The 20,898-nt window shown below is 45.3% G+C and overlaps 1 protein-coding gene across 2 annotated transcripts in view; it reads left to right on the top strand.

Moving 5' to 3' along the window:
- si:ch211-186j3.6 (neural-cadherin) overlaps positions 1-20,898 on the top strand; it is a 323,558-nt gene that overhangs the window by 225,750 nt on the left and 76,910 nt on the right. For both annotated transcript variants that reach the window (XR_008413679.1, XM_053853874.1), the window contains exons 28-29: positions 13,176-13,303; positions 20,049-20,176. Coding sequence is in view for 1 of the 2 variants with exons in the window: in XM_053853874.1 (XP_053709849.1) it covers positions 13,176-13,303; positions 20,049-20,176 (256 nt within the window). In the remaining variant the exon portion in view is untranslated. The remainder of the gene's footprint in view (positions 1-13,175; positions 13,304-20,048; positions 20,177-20,898) is intronic.

Raw genomic sequence — 20,898 nt, forward strand, 5'->3', positions numbered from 1 at the left:
AACTAACTGGGTCATTATAACTGGGTTTAAGTTTGGTTCTAGTTAGCCTTGTGTGTTGGATGGTTAGGTTTAGGGGGAGACGCCCACACAAAAGATGGCAATTATGATGTGGGTGTGTTTTTCCATAGTCCAGGTCTTGACAAGACACCTTCTTGTGAGGACATTCTGCTGTCCTCACAAGATTCATAGGGTTAAAAGTCGTTTCTTATAATTTGGCGTAGTTCAGAGTCTTAGGTTCAGGGTGAGAGGCTGCGGAAAGCATTGTAGCAATGAGAGGTCCTCATAGAAATCGCCAAACAAACGTGTCCGTGTGTGTGTTTCTGCCCAGAGCGGGTGCAGCAAAACACTTTTGGGAACCATTCCAGACTGTTACGTAAATCACCTCTCTAAATAAGAGGAATCTCTCACATCCGTCGATTTTAAATACAAGAAATACACAGTCGACAGCAATAAAGTAAGAGGACACAGGCAGCATAGAACGCGAAGATAAAAGGCTCACGGATGTAAACACAGGTGGTCTGTCTCTGGCGGAGAGGATATCGAGAGACGCGGCTGTTTTCATCACCCAGTCTGAACTCAAATACTATTTATACTTTAAAGCTTCAGTCGGGGAAATAGAAAGAGCATCCAACATAACCACTGCGTCACAGCGGCGCTCAGGCGTCTAAACTCTGATAATGGCACCGATCACACTGAACCTCTGAGGCTCGCTCCAAAATCAATGAGGCATTGTACTCTGAGTCCTAAAGGTTGAGGGGACAATCTTACGATGGGAAGGAGCGATCGCTATCCAGGGCGTAGATGCAGAGTTTGGAGGCGATCATACATTCTAGGGGAGGAGGAGAGAATATCCATTGTCAGGTCCAGTGTCAGAAAGTGCATTTACAAGCCAACGGAATCATTTCATGGCGAGTATATAGACTTCCCCCCTTGTTCTAGCTTCATCAAGTGCTGCTGCCCATGAGTTGCGTTCCATTTCCCCACCGACCGCAGGCACGTCTCCTTCTACTTTTTTGGTTTTTGTCCTGCCATGGCTCTGGTTGACCAAGCTGTTCTCCTGCTGAGCGTAACACAGACCCACATTCGGGAAGCGTCGGCACAGACTGCATCCAATCTTCTTGTCCTTACAAAGAGATTATCGTACATGTTTTTAACACGGCGCTAGCAACAAGCGTGGACGTCACTGGGACACGATAATACCTTATCTGACCTCAAGTGTTTTAGGTAAAACCCCAACATTAATGTTCTCTTAAATCCATTTACCACCTGTGTTGTGTATTATTTTGAACAAGGTTTTTTTTTTTTTTTTTTTTTTAAGCATAAGACTGTCGTCTCTGTTATAACAGCTTAGGTCAGCTGGTTTCACACTAAGCCCTTGTTACATTTTCATGCTGGCAGATCATCCAAAATTCACTTCTCCCACAAACCCATGTTTCATTTTACCCAACAATAAGAAGCAGGCGTATTTTGGGGGTGAAAAAAAACATAATAATATAATGGAAAGCGACCTAATCAGCACTGCTTTTGTGCTCAAAGGCATAAATTCAAATGACTTGAGAGACTTTTTCTTCATTAGCTTGTCTTATAGTTGCACAAGTGCAGCCAACCTTGTCAAACGGTTTCCGCATGCTAATTCACTGGAGATACTACTATTTAGAGTCAGCTTGCATTTGTTCAGCCGTGAAATAAATACTACGTTTTAGTGATGGGTAGATGAGGCATCGTGAAACTGTATTGCAGGGTCGATGAAACGGTGTCCTAGTTTTCAGAGGCCACTAGATGGCGCTCTTGGTTTAGAAATGATGTGAGGTTTCATTGAATGAAACATTTTACAGCAGACAGCGCCATCTTTTGGCCTCTGAAAATCAGGACACTGTTTCATGAAGCCTCATCTATCCACCACTACTGAATTCCATAACATGGTTTACAAAATAGCCAAAGGAGTCTGGTGTAAATATTTCTATCCATCAAGCGTTTCACTGTACTTTGAGTTTCTGTGTGCAGTATTTGGCACTTCATATCCACAAACCTGTTTGTGACTTTGTCTTCAGGCTGCAACGTTCACTCAGGTGTCCACAGACCCCTTACAAGTGTTAAAGAGAAGGTTACCCCTTCAACAGTGTTTACAGTATCTCAGCTTTCAGCAGGGGGTCCTCCACTCACCTTGGAACTATGGAGGAGCTTTGGAGATAATGAAGGACTGGTCTTTTAGATCTAAGTCCAAGCTTTCTTTTAAATGGATTGTCACTGCCGGTGGATCACGAAGGGCCGTGGTACCAAGACACCCACCGGCTGACCTTGATGATAGACACTGTAACAGTTGCATCAGAGCATCTGCATAAGCGCGGAGCATGTGAGGAGGTTTTAGAGTGACCTTCCTGAGTTTAGGGCTGATGTGAGCCGTGCACGCTTGAAGGGAAAGATGATCAATCCAATTTTCTTTTTTTCTTTTAAAGCCTCCCATTATTTTTTGTTAAAGGTGTCAAGTACAGAGTTAAAGGTTCGCATCTGTGAACAGCTCTTTGGTTCCAGGCCAGGAAAAAGAAGTGCAGATGTCATGTTTGCTGTCACGATACGGCCGAAAGCTGTTTATGGACTGAGACACTGAGGCTTCAGTTTCCTCTCAAGCCCTCAAGTGGTCTTGTTGAGTATATAAATTTAATAAAAAATGTCAGTAAATTTAGTCATGACCCAGTTGAGTGTTGGGCGACATGTAAACACTTTTGCTCAAGAATGTAGTTATTGCACTTTAAACAGATGCATCCTTGCCATGTAACCAAATAGGCCGGATACCTTTTCCCCAAACATGCGTGTTGACAAATATCCAGGTGTTTTGAGTTGCCACTCGTGCCACTGAAAGCCGGGAGAGAGTCGAGCGTGGACTCATCTTCAGTCTCTGAATGGGAGAAAGCTAGCCAGGGTTCAGCACCATTCCCCCGGGGCAATATCAGCGGTTGTATAATAAACACATGAAGAACTCGGTTTGATTTGCAAAACAAAAACAGCCGTGAGGCAGCCATTGAAAAAAAATAGTGCTTTGGTAGAGTGTGACCATTCATGTCACCACCTGGCAGTGTTGTAGTCAAGACCACACCAACTGAGACCAAGATATTGTCGAGACTGGAGAGTACCGAGACCAAGATGTTTGGAGCTCAAGACCAGGACAAGACAGCTGAAACAAACAAATAGCCGTCAGATACCTGACTGGTGTTTGGTAGTGATGGTCGATGTGCTTTCATGACACAGAATTGAGGGTGTCCTGAGGCCACCAGATGGCATTGTCTGTTGTAAAAAAAAGGTTTGGACTTGAACAACCGAGTCAATGAAACCTCATTGTCATTGTCATTTCTAAACCAAGAGTGCCATCTAGTGGCCTCTGAAAATCAGGACACTGTTTCATGAAGCCTCATCTACCCGTCACTGGTGTTTGGGTATCCTCCCGATTCTCCCCCTGCAACAAAAACCTGCCCCCACTGTGGCCCTATTGCGGGTCACTTTGAGACCCCTGTTGAATATCAAATAAAAAATACAACAAACTGAACAAAAAGCCAGATTCTTTCATTGAGCAATTACGTTCACCAATTCAGACAGTTTTCTCTGTTGGTGTCGACCATTCTTGAATCCCACATCCACCCAGTCCAAGACTAAGACAAGACCGAGTAGAATTGCATGCATTCAAAACCGAGACCTAAAAAGTTCCTTGAGACTGGTCTGGAGACCAGGACCAGTCTTGAGTACTACCACCCGGGAGCCCCCCCAAAAATAGCAAATCATGTCTCTAGGGGGCGCTCATTCCTCCTCCAGTGGTTCACACATTGCATATATATATATATATATATATATATATATATATATATATATATATATATATATATATATATATATATATATATATATATATATATATATATATATAAAGTTGGGGACAAGATCCCACTGGGTCCACCACCACCGCATATGTGTTTTTAAGTGATAGATCAAATGCTGAAATGGGCGGAGAGCTGGAAAGACTGGGAAAGCGCTTTAAAGGAATCGAATCAATAGACAATTTAACAAGACTGATATGGTTCGAGTAATTAAAATTCAAGTCTTCACATCAGGCCTTTAGCGGTGTCATTTCTTTTTGTGTTACACGAACAGCCCCCGTTTCTACGCATGCTTTTACTTATGAAAGGGCACTTTTTGTCAAACACAAACGCACCTTGATGGCCGCTGTAAGTGCTGTTGTTAGTTTCCATTCAGCTCCTCTCACTTTGGAGCTCATCTCCACAACAGCCGACCCTCAGTGTAGGCACTTTGCCGCAGGGCTGCTCTGCTCTCTGACAATATCATTTGTCCAAGGAAGCTCTCCGCGTGGAGATGTGTTGCCCTGCTTCTTAGTTCCAGACTTCCTTGGCTGAGACGTTCGAGCGAGGTGATTTGTTTGGCTGTTTATGCAGTCCATATGCTCTTGGTTGGACTCCTGTGTCTCCTCAGGCCATCAGAGGAGATAGACGTTTTTCATATTTAAGAGCCCCCTCCCCCGACTCGACGGGGGTTCATGCTCACCCTGCACACAAAGTAGCCACATCCACCTGCCTCTTGCTTTGACTCAACCGGCGCTCTCTGTCAGTAGGAAGTGATGAATTAAGCATGAGTGGATTCACGGAGAGGGCGCCGGTCGTGTGGACGAGCCCTTTAAGAGCAAACTCTTGTTCTAACCCCTTGCACACTGGAAGCCTTCAAAAGGCGATGCTAGTATGAACATGCTTCCATTTGGCCCTGGCAGCTTAGTGCGTGTCTTCCGGCCAGACTTTCTCAACTGGCCTTGACCACGTCTTTTTGCCGATGTCAGCAGAACGACTTTACTCCCGGGGGTTCCGTTTAACATGGGCAAAGTATCCCAAACAAGTTATTGTACCAGGGTGTAACAAACTGCTGGATTGATTTTGATAATAACAATAGTGATATAAGTCAGAGTAGGATCAGACGGGATGAGGATCAGCGCCTCCAAGTCTGAGGCCATGGTTCTCGACCGGAATGAGGTTTGCTCTCTCCGGGTCGGTGGAGAGTTCTTGGCCCAAGTGGTGGAGTTTAAGTATCTCGAGGTCTTGTTCTGGAGTGAGGGAAAAGGGGAGCGTGAGATTGATAGACGGGTTGGTGCAGCGGCAGCAGTGATGCGGTCGCTGTATCGGACCGTCGTGGTGAAGAGGGAGCTGAGTCACAAGACGAAGCTCTGGATTTACCGATCGATCTACGTTCCCACCCTCACCTATGGTCACCAGCTTTGGGTCATGACCGAAAGGATGAGATCGTGGATACAAGCGGCTGAGATGAGTTTCCTCCGCAGGGTGGCTGGGCGCACCCTTAGAGATAGGGTGAGGAGTTCGGTCATCCGGGAGGAGCTCAGGGTGGAGCTGCTGCTCCTCCACATGGAGGAGAACCAGCTGAGGTGGCTCGGGCATCTGATCCGGATGCCCCCCGGACGCCTCCCTGGGGAGGTGTTCCGGGCATGTCCTACCGGGAGGAGACCCCGGGGAAGACCCAGGACTCGCTGGAGAGATGATGTCTCCGCTCTGGCCTGGGAACGCCTCGGGATCCCCCGGGAAGAGCTGGAGGAGGTTTGTGCGGATCGGGAAGTTTGGCTTCCCTGCTCCGAACGCTGCCTACACGACCCGACTCCGGATAAGCGGCAGAAGAAGGTGAAGTGAAGGTGAAGGTATTTCAAAAACGTCATTTTAATCCAGATTTCTGTCACACAACTTTGCCCGCACCTGGTTGACCGTGTTGAACCGTTGCTCAGAAGTGTAGATTCTAGTTCTCACCCATTAAAGCTAACATGTTCTCACTCGATGAACCGCTGACATCAAAGCCAGCCTTCCCTGTTGCATGTCCGCATGTCATTGGAGTCAAAGGAGGAGTGGAGAGTCAAGCCGACAAGGATCATTCCCCCCATTATTCTGTCGTGAAGTTTGCTAAACCCTAACCTCAATCTCTTTTACATAAAGCGCTGCCCACGGCATCAAAAAACCCAGCACAAGACCTAGTGCGTCAACACGCAACACTGATGACTGACTTCTACGTCAATCTGGGACTCAAAAGTCCACTTGCAAGTACTTGTGCTTTGACACGTGACGTGAGTCCAACTGTTAGTCTGGCTCTACTCATTCACGTGCCCTGCTGTTCGCCCGCAGACGCATCACATCGTATGAACTCAAGAGGTCACGGCACCACTTATCATCACTCAGAAAACATGACTCAAAAGTAAACCAAGACGATGGCAGTAGTTGCTCTATTGAGTCAGTGTAACAAGTGAGCGATTGTGTGCGCAATCTGCAGCCTGTTTTTCATTCTTTCTTTCTCATGTTTGATCAGTTATTGCCACTCAACAAGTGTGGGACCTTCACAAACTTGAGCAGACTGTATTTAAAAGATCAAAAATATTATTGCAAATACATAAGTGTCATGACTCTATATATTCACCTGGGAGGTTTTGTCACCGTCATTGCGTTGCAGTCAGTGGTGAAATGCCAGGCAGTTGTTCCCACCACATATATATATATGTTGGAGCAGAAGTGGAGACCGACTGCGCGAGGGTGGATGTTGATGGCTTAATGATGTTCTTTGATCCCAAATAATAATGCGCTGCAGCGCCGCGTCATGTTTTGAAATACTTGACTCCTGCGTGGCAAAGAGCTTGGCAAAAATACTTCACTTGTTGTTCAAGCAGCTAGATCCTAGTGTTGATCAAATTCAGTCAGACTTCCGCTTTGTTTCTGCTGAAATGTTTTTCCCTCAGCTCCTGCCACCTCAGCCGTCACATCAAAACAAATTCACGTCTCCCCGAATCTAGCCTTTTCCAGTTTCCTTCGAAAACTGCAAGCACCTCTTCCGCCTTCCTTTTAAGCCTCCATTAGATCCAGACCAGACTGTCCTAAAGCTCTTCACATCTGCTCCCGCCTCTTCCTGTTCTCTTTGCTTCCCGCGTTGTCTTTCCTCTTTGGCTCTCTGGAGTCTGACTCAAACATGTTGACAAACAAGCTCCTTTGAAGCAGCCACCAGTCGGTCAGTCTACATCTGAAGTGCTTCTGAACCTTAAATGTATCCATCGCATGTGCGCCAGGTTCAGGTGAGGCGGTGACTATGGTTCCCTGCAGAGAGTAGGTTGACTCAGGCAATAGCTGGATGAAGATACTGAGTCCAATTGCGTTGTGTTCTCCCGGTTTACATCCATCCATCCATCCATCCATCGTCACCTGCTTATCCGTTGCTGGGTCGCGGGGGCAGCAGCTTCAGGAGGTCACGCCAAACGCCCTTCTCCCGAGCGACATCCACCAGCTCCGACTGGGGGATCCCAAGATGCTCCCAGTCCAGCGTAGAGATATAATCTCTCCACCTGGTCCTGGGTCGACTCCTCGGTCTCTTCCCAGCTGGACGTGTCTGGAACACCTCCAAAGGGAGGCGTCCAGGGGGCGTCCTCATGAGATGCCCGAACCACCTCAGCTTACTCCTCTCAATGTGCAGAAGCAGTGGCTCTACTCCGAGCCTCTCCTGAGTGACAGAACTCCTCACCCTATCTCTAAGGGAGACGCCCGCCACCATTCGGAGAAAACCCATTTCAGCCGCTTGTATCCGGGACCTTGCTCCCTCAGTCATGACCCATAGCTCATGACCGTAGTCTGAGCTACTGGGCTACATGCTACCTTAGTCCAGCTACTGGCTACATGCTAGCTTCGTCCAGCTACTGGACTATATGCTACCTTAGTCCAGCTACTGGCACATGCTAGCATAGTCCAGTGACTGGCTACATGCTGGCTTACTCCAGCTACTGGCTACATGCTAGCTTAGTCCAGCTACTGGGCTACATGCTAGCTTAGTCCAGCTACTGGCTACATGCTAGCTTACTCCAGCTACTGGCTACATGCTAGCTTAGTCCAAGCTACTGGCTACATGATAGCTTAGTCTGAGATACTGGCTACATGCTAGCTTACTCCAGCTACTGGCTACATGCTAGCTTAGTCCGAGCAACTGGGCTACATGCTAGCTTAGTCCAGCTACTGGCTACATGATAGCTTAGTCCAGCTACTGGCTACATGCTAGCTTAGTCCGAGCAACTGGGCTACATGCTAGCTTAGTCCAGCTACTGGCTACATGATAGCTTAGTCCAGCTACTGGCTACATGCTAGCTTAGTCCAGCTACTGACTACACGCTAGCTTAGTCCAGCTATTAAACCCATTATCCAGGTCGCTTAGTCCGACTAAGAGAAAGTCAAATTTCTCTCCAGGTGTCGGACTAAGCTGTTTACGTGCAGTTTAAAAGTCTGAACTTAGCCGTAATGTAATAATGTGGTTTTCTGAGTGGTCATGTCAACGTGCTCAGGATTACATCAAAGGCCTTAGTGGTGCTGGCTGTCACGACTGACATGTCTGCCTCCCCCTGAGAGCGAGCAGAAGGAAGTGGAGGTGAGGTCATCCTGTCGAGGAATAGGCAATTCGCTGGAGTGCGCGCAGATTTGACAGATTGACACGTGTGAGACAAAGAAGAACACACATTCCCTGCTCTCTCGCGGGATGGAAATGAGAAAGGTGAGCCAGGTGGGAAGGTGAGTCGGCGTTGATGGATAGCGACAGGCGGCTGAACCAAAGCCATGTGCTTTTCAATTCATGTATTTGATACGCTGTGTTCTTTTAGTGTCATTAAATTCATTAAAAATAATTGGACAGGCCACAAGACAAGAGTTATTTACCGCTTTAAAAAAGACAAACAGCCACTCACAGCGAATAGGACACAACACTGTGGTAGCAACATGCAGAATACTTATTAGTTTTATTGAGTTTCTGTGTGTTGTTTGACCACAAACAAGAATAAGGTGGTTTGCTCTCTCCAGGTCGGTGGAGAGTTCTTGCCCCAAGTGGTGGAGTTTAAGTATCTCGGGGTCTTGTTCTGGAGTGAGGGAAAAGAGGAGCGTGAGATTGATAGACGGGTTGGTGCAGCGGCAGCAGTGATGCGGTCGCTGTATCGGACCGTCGTGGTGAAGAGGGAGCTGAGTCACAAGACGAAGCTCTGGATTTACCGATCGATCGATCTACGTTCCCACCCTCACCTATGGTCACCAGCTCTGGGTCATGACCGAAAGGATGAGATCGCGGATACAGGCGTCTGAGATGAGTTTCCTCCGCAGGGTGGCTGGGCGCACCCTTAGAGATAGGGTGAGGAGTTCGGTCATCCGGGAGGAGCTCGGGGTGGAGCCGCTGCTCCTCCACATCCAGAGGAACCAGCTGAGGTGGCTGGGGCATCTGATCCGGATGCCCCCTGGACGCCTCCCTGGGGAGGTGTTCCGGGCATGGAGGAGACCCCGGGGAAGACCCAGGACTCGCTGGAGAGATGATGTCTCCGCTCTGGCCTGCGAACGCCTCGGGATCCCCCGGGAAGAGCTGGAGGAGGTTTGTGCGGATCGGGAAGTTTGGGCTTCCTTGCTCCGAATGCTGCCTCCGCGACCCGACTCCGAATAAGCGGCAGGAGAAGGTGAAGGTGTTTGACCCCATCAACATGGATGTTTGCTCTGAGACGAGTCCCTGATACTACAATAGTTCTTTGAAGGCCTTGGCAAAAACTATGAAAGAGAGGAGAGAGCAGTGCACACCATCACTATATGTGTTGTAGCCACCTAGGGTGCAGTGAAGTAAACCAAACACTCAGAGAAGACCAATGTAACATCTGCAGCATGCAGAGAAGGAAGACTGCCTCGTCTCATGTGGTGAATCTGTTCACAAAAAACAATTCTGGATTCACCAACTTTTCTTGTGTAGCAAAAATAAGAATCCAAATTCCTTTGTTTGGTTTCTTTGTTCTCACTCAGATCATTTCTCACCAAACTTTTTTTTAAAATCAATTTCCAACACTGTGGGCCTTGAAAACATTATGCAGTTCTCCTGCTCAAAAATAAAAAAAACTTGATGAAATATGCGTGTAATTACTCGTTTTTTTTCCCTTGAGAATGTCAAATAGAAACATGTGTCATTAGCAAACTCAACGTCGACATGTCAACTATGGTGGAAACGTGGATGAAAGGAGAAAGAGAAAGTCGAGGCGGGATGAGCCGCCTGAGTGACACTGCGGTGGAGTGACGAAAGCTCCGCACAAGAAAGACGCACAGTGTCGTATGAAGAGGAGGGGGTGGGAAGCTCATTTCTGTCAGCCTCACTTTTGACTTCCAATCTCCACTGGCTCCAGGAGACAGACACCATACTGTCACACGTGGCACAAGAGTTTCTTCTCCGTTTCTTCGTTAGTTAATTGTTTTTGGCGCACACTCGGTCTCAATTTCACATGCTCCTCGTGGGACTGCTGGAGACACTGCTGTGTATTTAAATGAAAGAAATAAAAAGTATTGTTCTTCTCTCGAATCAGTGTAGCAGTGAGACTCCTACTGATTTATTGATTTATATATTTTTTTCTTTTTTTCTTCATGAATTTGATTTTCACAGTATTCTGTTTTGTTCTTTTCATCTCAAAATGCATGTTTTAAATGCATAGTTTCACATTATGACTCCTTTTTTTGTGCATGATATTAAACTAGTGAAGGGGAGATGAGGTGTCATGAAACAGTGTTGCAGGGTTGATGAAACTGTGTCCTAAATCTCAGGATGGTTGTTGTTTTTTTAGAAAGATTTCATTGAATTTCTCAAGTCCAAACAGTTTACGGCAGACAGCACCATCTGGTGGCCTCTGAAAACCAGGACACTGTTTCATGAAACCTCATCTCCCCTTCAATACTGTGTCTTGAAACCTCATCTCCCCTTCAATACTGTGTCATGAAACCTCATTGACCCTTCAATACTGTGTCATGAAACCTCATTGACCCTTCAATACTGTGTCATGAAACCTCATAGACCCTTCAATACTGTGTCATAAAACCTCATCTACCCTTCAATACTGTCATGAAACCTCTTCTATCTTTCAATACTGTGTCATGAAACTTCATCTACCCTTCAATACTGTGTCATGAAACCTCAGCAACCCTTCAATACTGTGTCATGAGACCAAATCTAACCTTCAATACTGTGTCATGAAACCTCCTCTACCCTTCAATACTGTCATGAAACCTCATCTACCCTTCAGTACTGTGCCATGAAACCAAATCTACCCTTCAATACTGTGTCATGAAACCTCCTCTACCCTTCAATACTGTGTCATGAAACCTCCTCTACCCTTCAATACTGTGTCATGAAACCTCCTCTACCCTTCAATACTGTCATGAAACCTCATCTACCCTTCAGTACTGTGCCATGAAACCTCATCTACCCTTCAGTACTGTGCCATGAAACCTCATCTACCCTTCAGTACTGTGCCATGAAACCAAATCTACCCTTCAATACTGTGTCATGAAACCTCATCTACCCTTCAGTACTGTGTCATGAAACCTCATCAACTGTCCAATACTGTGTCATGAAACCTCATCTACCCATCACTAGATTAAACGTACTAGTCCCTTGCACTTGTTTTTTTTCAGTCATCCATTTACCTTCTTTTGTACACAACATAACTTGTTCCATACTTGTATTATGTTTTGGTCATATAGTTTATCTTTTCACAAAAACTCAGTGACACTTTATTGGTCTCCATATTATATATTTCACTTGAAAAAAAACTGTTTGGGAAGCAGTTGGCGTAACTTTACCATGACAGGAATCCTTCATTGAAGCTGTGTGATTTGTCTTCCATCATGCTGTTACTTATTTTTGGATTTCAATCGTGTCTTCAAGAGTAATAGCCGTCAGTTTCAACGCGATGATGTCCGCATTAATATGGATTTTGCTGTTTTAACTGTGATAAAAGTCTAAAATGTCCCAATATCTGGCTAGAAATAAACTCTCAATCCATCTAGCGAGTAATGGATGGATGCCAGTTCGCCGCCTGTGATCAAGTGTCAACAATAGAATTCATTTTTACTCATTGGCATTCAACGTCTGAGGCCAGTTCTGTCGACATCAAGCTGGAAAAAAGCTGGAAAGAAAGTTTCCTCTCCCTGCTGGTGCGTGCTTCACAGATCAGTAGTCTGTACTCACCACTGCAGCCACCACTGCACTCACGGAAACACTAAGAGGCTCGTTCATCAGCTTTATATCGCCGGCTGAAGTTTTGAAGCTCAGTGTACATCATGATGAATGCTGGCTGGTAAACTTCCCCCTATAATTCCTTACATGTGATGCCAAGCACATGCGCGGCCTTAGCCACTTCATTAACTTTTAATTTCCCATTTGAGTAAGTCAGAAAATAGAATGTAATAAGTTTTGTCTGATGCTTCCTGACAGCCATGTGAGGAAACAACATTGCGGCTTTGCTGCAATCCTCATCAAGCACCCATAAAAAGAAAAAAGAAGTTGTTGTCATAATGCTGCTGTCAGGTGACCCAAGAGCAGATGGTTTCAAACCCACAGGGGACTCGAAACAAGCGAGGTTTCTGTTAAACTGGAGATTTATTACACTAAACACACAAATAATAAACAATCAATAACCATGAACTGAGGGCGGCGAGACCAAAGTGGAGCGAGGAGGACACAACACGAACGGTGGGGGAATAACCTACAACAGGCGTGAGATACACTGCGCTGTAAAACGGGGACAACAGAAAGCTATGCACTCGGTATAAACACTCACGAGGCTAAATATAACAAAAGTCGCTCGGTAGAGAAACAAACACTCAAACCGAGTAAAAACTAGCAAAGAAGCTAACAGAAAGAGCGAGTAAACAAACACTTGAGGAAGCTAACACGACGCTAAGGAGAGAGTAGACAGACGGAGGTGCAGACGGAGAGCGAGGAGAGAAACGCTGAGTGAATACGAGAAGTCAAAACCAGGGTCAAGAGAATCAGAGTAACTGCGAGACGTCATACCAAGTGTCGGCAGCAGACCATCTGGCGACAACACACTGGGCAGCAGGGTCGATATCCATGGGAGGATCATCAGTGGACTGGGTCCCAGCTGTGAGTCACCATTAAGATGGAGCAGGACAGATGAAACACAAAAGCGGGGAGACAGGAAGTACAACAATAAAAGCACACACAAAAACACAAAACAATTTCATGAATTTGGCAGCCATGATTTTTTTTTTTTTTTTCCATTTCTATTAAAGACGATCTGCAATTTTCAATCGTGACTTCATGAACTGACCACCTTTCCGTTGTTCTTCCAGAACTAATTGATGGCACCCCTACGTTGAAAGTCAACCATGGCTCTGGTACAGTGGTGCTACAGTTGCCTAGCAACGTGAACGTGGCCGACAGGCGGTGGCACCGGCTGGACGTCCGCAGCAATAGCAAGGTGGGTTGCAGTTCCAAAAAAGTTTTTACCTGAACACGTTTGACAAAAGCTTGTCTGACTGTTGAGTTACTACAGTCCAACATGTTGAACACACTCACTCCCGTGGCGTGACATAGTAACGCCCTATAGTGACGACAAAGGCAGCCTTCTGCGTGACACAGTAGGTTTTCATTTGGACCCCCAGCAGTGTGACAAGTTCATTTGTATTTTTTTAACCCCCCCAAAAAAACAACAGTTGGGGTTAGGTAAGCCACAGGGTGGCGCTCCATTTAGTCTTGTTTAACAACGTGTTAATGGCTACGTAAAGTTCCTTAAATGGCCGTACCATTTAGTCACAGTGATTCACTAAAGAGAGCATCGGTACATCCCCCCCCGTCCCGTCAACATATGACGCCATGGGAGTGAGGATGGACAGAACCCTGGAAGTGACATGCATGTGTTTATTTTTTTGGATGTGCCGTGCATGACTTTATCTCAAGATACAATCGTAAACGTCAGCACATGCTGTCTCCCATGGCTTTGTCACTGTCTGCAAGTCTGTGCGCTTTCAACACTTCATCAAGTACCTTCTACTCAAAATAATACCATACGTGGCTAAACTATACGTGTTACGAGTCCCTGGAAGTGACATGCATGACTTTATTTTTTTTTATTTTATGATAACTGTTATCTCGGGGGAAAAAAATAAAGTCATGCATGTCACATGTGATATTACTTTGAGTAGAAGGCACTTGGTCAGAGTGTTAAAAGCGCACAGACTTTGCCGTCTGCAATATTCTGACTTACAGACAGCGAATGACAACGTTGCCGAACAGTTACGAAGCCATGGGAGACATAGTGGTTACAGGAAGTCATCGTGTCCTGAGATAAAAGTTATCTCAAGGTACTAATTATCACGAGAAGTTGAATTGTTGTACTTTTCCGTGACAAAATTTTGACGCTACAGGGATATATGCCTGACCGGGCACACTGTGATAGTCCAGTGGAGAGTTCCTGCAAACACTCTAGGTGCAACTTGGGCACATCATCAGTGTTGTATCCTAGGATCATAGGGTGTTACGGGTCTTACAACAGACGCCCTCCCCCAGGCGACCCAGCCGGGGTTGATCAGTTCCCAACTTGTGCCTTAGTAGCCTGCGCCGTCCACGGATCCCGCCGCTCGATCCACAGCCACCTTGACGCCTTCTCTGCTGCGTCAGATATGTTTCTGTTGGCTTTCCTGCTCTGCAGCCCTTTCAGTCCTAACATCTTAAGTGCCCTGATAAGAGACTGGCCGACAAAGCCTCTGCACCCAACCTGGATCGGGTTGAGTCGGGTCGTCCATCCTGCATTCCAGCATTTGTCTACCAGCTCCTCATACCTGGACCTTTTCCTCTCGAAGGCCTCCTCTATCCGGTCTTCCCATGGGACAGTCAGCTCCAACGAAACCTCTTGCCTTGTTGTCTCGTAGACCAGGACTATATTAGGCCTGAGCGTGGTCTCTGTGATGTTCTGCGGGAACTTGAGCTGACTTCCTAGGTCGACCTCTAGCTGCCAGTCCCGAGCTGTTGCCAGCAGCCCCCCATTTTGGCTCCGGTGCTGTTGCGGCTTCTCCCCTGCTCTAACAAAAACAATGGATTGCCTTGTCGGCTGACGGCGCTTGCTGTTTGAGATCCCTGTAGCTATGACCTCTGCGATGATCCGCAGCACCTGGTCGTGGCGCTAACAGTAGCGCCCCTCTCCAAGTGCCCGGGGACAACAGCTTAGGACATGCTCTAGTGACCCAGCTTTCTGACAGAGCGGGCACAGTGGAGTCTCAGCCAAGCCCCAGAGGAGGAGGTTGGATGGGCTAGGGAGTACGTCATAAACTGACTATATGAGGAACGTGATCTCCATAACTCTGGCCAAGAGGTCTTCCTGTCGGCTACCTCTTCCCATCGGGTCCATGCGCCCCTGCTATGGCATGCCCACCGCCTTACTGCAGCAGGCTTCCTCCACTCCTGCCCAGACCTCTTCCTGGATCAGCTGTCCTTTCCTTTCCTTGGGACTTGCTGTAGCGCTGTCTTGGATTATTCCCGAGACCTGACCGTCCCCACTCGATGCTTGCCAACAGGTTTCTGAACACCCATCTCTGGAGATCAGTGGTGACACCCAGTCTTTCTTATCGATAGGATGGTTGACCAGCTAACCAACTTCATGTCATGACATACAAGAACACAGAAGCAGTGTCTTCTTACAAATACAGTGGTGTCAAACAATATTTGGTCCCCTCCTGATTTCTTATTGTTTTACATGCAAGTCGCACTGAAATTTAAATATTACTCGAACTGGTCTTGATAAAATATCCCAACTTGACAGAGCATATGCGTAGTCTGAGCCCCGACTGAGACCTTGAAAATGTGCAGATGATTCTGGTCTGGAGACGGAGACTGTCCTACATTAGTCACAATATTGTTTGCAGTGGGAAACCCAAGTGGGGCCACAATGTCTAGCAACATAAAAAGCACAAAAAGCTTCCAAAGCATCTCCATCCTGAACTTACCAAGGATACAAATTGAAAAAAAAAATCCTTTTAGGGCCTCCAATTTCTTTGAGATGTGTTTTGCACAGTTCAAAGGGAAGTAATAATGTCAAGAAGCGGTCACGTGATGACAATATCACAATCCTCGGACATGCACGCCATGCATCAATTACACGAATTAAACTCCGGTGAATTGAAGTTATTACGGCTTGAACCGAGGATGACTTGCGGCTCTTCACCTCAGAAGACTCAGGCACAAGCACATAAGAGTTTCTCCACCTCTTAAACACAGAGAGGAGAGCCAGTGGTTCCATTTCACAGTCTTTGATGTCAGTCAGCTGCCACAATATGACGGGGAATTCACTTCAGTGGATGAAGACCACTTGGTGAAAGATTCTCATCTTCCTGTTTCTTAATTTTTTTATTTTTTTTTTTAGTATCAGAGCTTGCCACATTCTCACTGCTCCACACAGATACTAAACTAACACGTAGCAGCACTTAGCCTCGCCGTCAGAATGTTATTATTATTATTATTAACAGTTGTTATAACAGTTGTATAATAACACTTGTTAAAGAGATACAGTCAACTATGTCTGCCTTTTTAAATGCTGGAGTTATAAAGTCGAATATATATTCTTACCTTTGCCAAAGACTGGGAACAATGGCTGTATTCCCAATATATATATATATATATATATATATATATATATATATTGCTTTCTTGTCTTTTCTATCCAAGCTTTGTTTGTTTTCAATTGTGGCCAAGGAGCAAGTGGCGGTGCAAACTGAGTGTAAGACGTCATTTTCTCTTGTTGTTGTACAGTTAATATGATAAAAGCAGTGCTTTTATGGTAAAGGATTATTATAATTATCGTCTAATTACTGTTTGGAAAATTTTAAATGCATTATGTAATGTGTTTCCTCCCTACACTTGTTGAGTCAATAGTGAGGTTTCCATGGAAAGTTCTAGTAGCATATCCAAAGCCCAAATGGCTTTATTGGAGGCATAGCATTATGGAGCATTATCACTGGAGGCAACACTGCAATATACTGTACGTCCTGTATTTGCATATGTACATGAAAAGAGCATGGAAAGGTGAACAAAGTACACAAAAAAGCAAATGAACCGCATATTTTCCAGCTGTTCTCCCTCATGGCAAATTTAAATAACGACTGACTCTAATGTCCATTTCTTAGCTGAGACCTCGTACACACGGCGAATCAGTGTTTCGCACAGTAAGTAAACAATAAATAAGCACGTTGTACATACAATCAGAACAACGTGCCGCGACCTTCTTTACACATTCACTTTCCCTTCCATAACGCGCACATCAAAGACACTGAATGCATCTATTTGGACGTCTGAATGGAACCAGAGAGCCCACGCAAGAACAGGGTTAAGATGGAAGGGAATTCAAAACACAAGGATATTTGTTGCCTTGCAGTCAGTAAGAGTGGAGAGGGGCTGATGATGCCAGCAACATGACAGCAATACAAAACTATACACTTGTGATGGACAGTTGAGGGACCAAGAAACATTATCGCAGGGTTGATGACACAGTGTCCTCATTTTCAGAGGCCACTAGATGGCGCTCTTGGCTTAGAAATGATGTGAGGTTTCATTGAATGAGTTGTTCAAGTCCAAACGTTTCACGGCAGACAGCGCCATCTGGTGGCCTCTGAAAACCGGGACTCTGTTTCATGAAACCTCATCGACCCATCGCTACAATACAGTAAACTCATACATAAAGTATACGGTGTACGGAGCTCCAGACATGACAAGACAAAATATCAAACTGCGCACATAAATACCAAGTCGAGGCCATGAAACAATAAACTGTAGCAAAGAATGACGGAGGCTGAAATTGAGCGCACCAGATTTTAATGTATGGAGTAACTCGGATTAGTATTAGTAATACATGAAGTAACTGAACACCATCCAAAGCCTTTTCCAAGGCATTGAAACAAGAATTTTTTTTTCATTAATATTCAGGCGCATATACATGACACCTAAAGCGAAATGAAACGTCTGCAACCATATATGGAGTCATGACCACACTCATGATGTGGACGTTTTTTTGGAAGTCCTGTGTACCCCACTATTCAACGCAACTGCGTTTGGAATTGAAAGCAACACCATTTGCACTCGACGACTGTGCGCTATCTGAGCTTGGGTTACTTGATGTTGTCACCTATTACAGTCCATGCAAATGTATTCAAATGTCCTCGATACCAGAATGATATGATGCCGTCTGCTGCTCAGGCATTTGCTGCTCCAAGCTGGCACCTCACCATGACTCAGATATTACCTCATAAAAACAAAACATGGCCTCAATGTAATTGTACAGCACATTTTATCACGGCGATGGCTCTGGTTAAGACTCTTCATAAACACCAGTGTGGCCGCAATACGTTAGAAAAAATGAATTAAATGCGCTGGTGCTTTGCCTGCTACGTAGATATATGTACTGCAGTACCATCTGCTTTTAGGATTGAGCCACTTCTTGCTTCTTAAACTGCCACTTCTGTACAACCAAGTCCCTCAATGGTCTCAGCTCTACATGACTGAGTTGCCTGAAACTTAAACCAATGCACACAGTAGGGCCATTAAATGAGTCACAAGTAGTCCGTGATACCTTTGGTTCAATACCCAGTTCTACAAGCTGAAGTAGTTCCCCTTGTCTTTGTATATTTGGCTAAAACGACTGCTGTTGGATTTTTGTCTGGACACATTCAGGCTTCAGTTTCAGACAAACAACCGACTAACTTCATCATTATTCATCACCCTTTTATCTGCACACGTTCTGCCTGTACTCTCCTCTCACACTCACGTGTTTTTCCTGCCTCTACTTCCTTGTCTTCACCATTCCACCTGCCTCGCTCTCATCTACTCTCATGTATTCCGTCTGGATTCAACTGCTCTTCAGTCCTCTTCTCTGCACCTTCTCTTCCAACTCATCCTTGCTCTCGCTACAGATCAGTCTATCATCAGCAAACATCACGGTCCATGGAGGCTCCTCCCTGACCTCATCTGTCAGTCCATCCATAACAATAGCAAACAGGAATGGGCCGAGAGCGGATCCCTGATGTGCTCCTTGAGTCCCTCCCACAGCATACCTCACCACTGCCCTCATACAGTACAAGTACTGCACAGGTGTCACACATTAACACACTGTTTATAGCACTGAACTTTCAGACTCTTTAGCAACGATGGGTTCTCAAATGTCCAGGGGCCACTAAGTAAAGTGTTGCTCTGAAATGAATGCCCTCAAGAAAGTATTTTATTATTATTTTATATGGAAGAGTATGAAGCAATTGGAGTTATTTACTTTTTTTTGTCCAAGTATTTTAACAGAAAGGCTCAACGGGCGACTCAGAAAAAGGTAGAGACCCTAGCAAAGGTCAGTGCAGCGTGTCAGTGAGTGGGAAAAGCCAAACCCGTTTGATTTAATGCAAGTGTTGTACGTGTCTCAGATGTTCCGAGACAACGCTTGGTGCGAAGTGTGGGTTTGAAATTGTTGCTGGAATTGTATTGCGGTGCAGAAGTTGTTGAATACGTTTGTTGAGAGTTGGCACCATGACGCCTCTGGCTTGGTGTGTCAAGGCTGGAAGACAGTTGTGCAAGTCATCGTTGTCACAATATAAGTTGTCAGTTAGTTTGAACCAGTCTGGTGGGCTTGAATGCCACCATTGTTTTCACGTCCACTGTGACTCGCGCTGCATTTGTGCGGCTGTACACAGAAGAGTCACACATTATGTCAGCAAAATCAAAAGGTGGAATTGCTGGCTCTTTTTTTTCGTGTGACAGGAAAGTTAACAAGTTCCAAACCAAGTATCTTTATACCACTGAAACAGAAGTGAAGATTCATCTTCGCCTGATGTTTTGTCTGAGTCATCCCAAAGATTAATGCCTCCTCCTGAAAAGGTATGAGGGCATGAATTATTAATGGTCCCAGAGTCTACCCAAGCGACACTCTGTAATTTTTAAAATTATTGGTGTCTTTATTCTGAAAAATGTCCGATCCAGCCCCGATGAAAACCTGAGCATTTTTAACTCTGACCCTTCTAACTCTGCTTCGTGTCTTCAGTCTGAGCTACTGGCTCTGAGCCATTCAGGACCTCATGTTGAGCAGGACGGTTGTACAATGATAAACATGACCAGGCCAGCAAGGGCAGTTATTACAGAGACCAAGACTGGACTATAATGTCTTTCACCCCGTGTTCTTGTTTGTTCTCTCTCCACAGGAGGTGCGATTCACTTTGGACCGCTGCGCGGGTGCAGCAGTGATGGAGATGGAAGGACTTGGCAGCTGGTTGACCACTGCAGACCACTCGTCGTGTGAAGTTGCTGGTATCACACCCAACACTGACAGGTAGAACCATGAACCTGTGACCGAATACTATCAAAAGAAAATTATCCAATTAAAATTTTAAAAAGTAAAATAAAATAGAAGATATATTTTTTTCTGTGGCAACATGAATTCATGCCAAAAATTTTTATTTTGGCATGAATTTTAGTTTTTTATTTTTATTTTTATTTTTATTAATTTGGAATTTTTTATGTATTTATTTATTTTTTACATTCTGATACATTTTAAAGGGATATATGATGTATAAGAAATAATCACATAAAGTGACTGACTGAAGTGTGACACGTGAATTCACATCATCAAAGCTATATCCAGACGGTAGCTTCAATGAATAGACAATTGATACACAACATTGTTGGGTTTAGTAAGTGTAAAGAAGTTTCATCCTTGTAAATGCGAGCGTAGCTTGGCGACAGTTGGTGTCCAGGCCAAGTTGACTGACTTGTGCCCCTGAAGGAGGCACTTCCAACCCATTGTGTGGAAGTGAATGAGCGTAACTCTGCTGTGAGAAAGCTTTGGCTGCTGAATAAACAAGGAAAGAACGGTCCAAGCAAACAGCCGCTTGCTCTTGTTGGTGCATTGTTCTTCAGCAGGGTTTTTAATAGTTGTAGCTTTAGAATTTGTGCGGGTTTTTGTGAACTCCTACCATCTTAATAAATCATCTTGTTTTGTTTACTGATCCCTGAGCTGCAAATTTGCCCCTCAGCACTCATGCAACATCTGAT

The sequence above is a fragment of the Synchiropus splendidus genome, chromosome 1, assembly GCF_027744825.2.
Source record: "Synchiropus splendidus isolate RoL2022-P1 chromosome 1, RoL_Sspl_1.0, whole genome shotgun sequence".
Classification (NCBI taxonomy): domain Eukaryota; kingdom Metazoa; phylum Chordata; class Actinopteri; order Syngnathiformes; family Callionymidae; genus Synchiropus; species Synchiropus splendidus.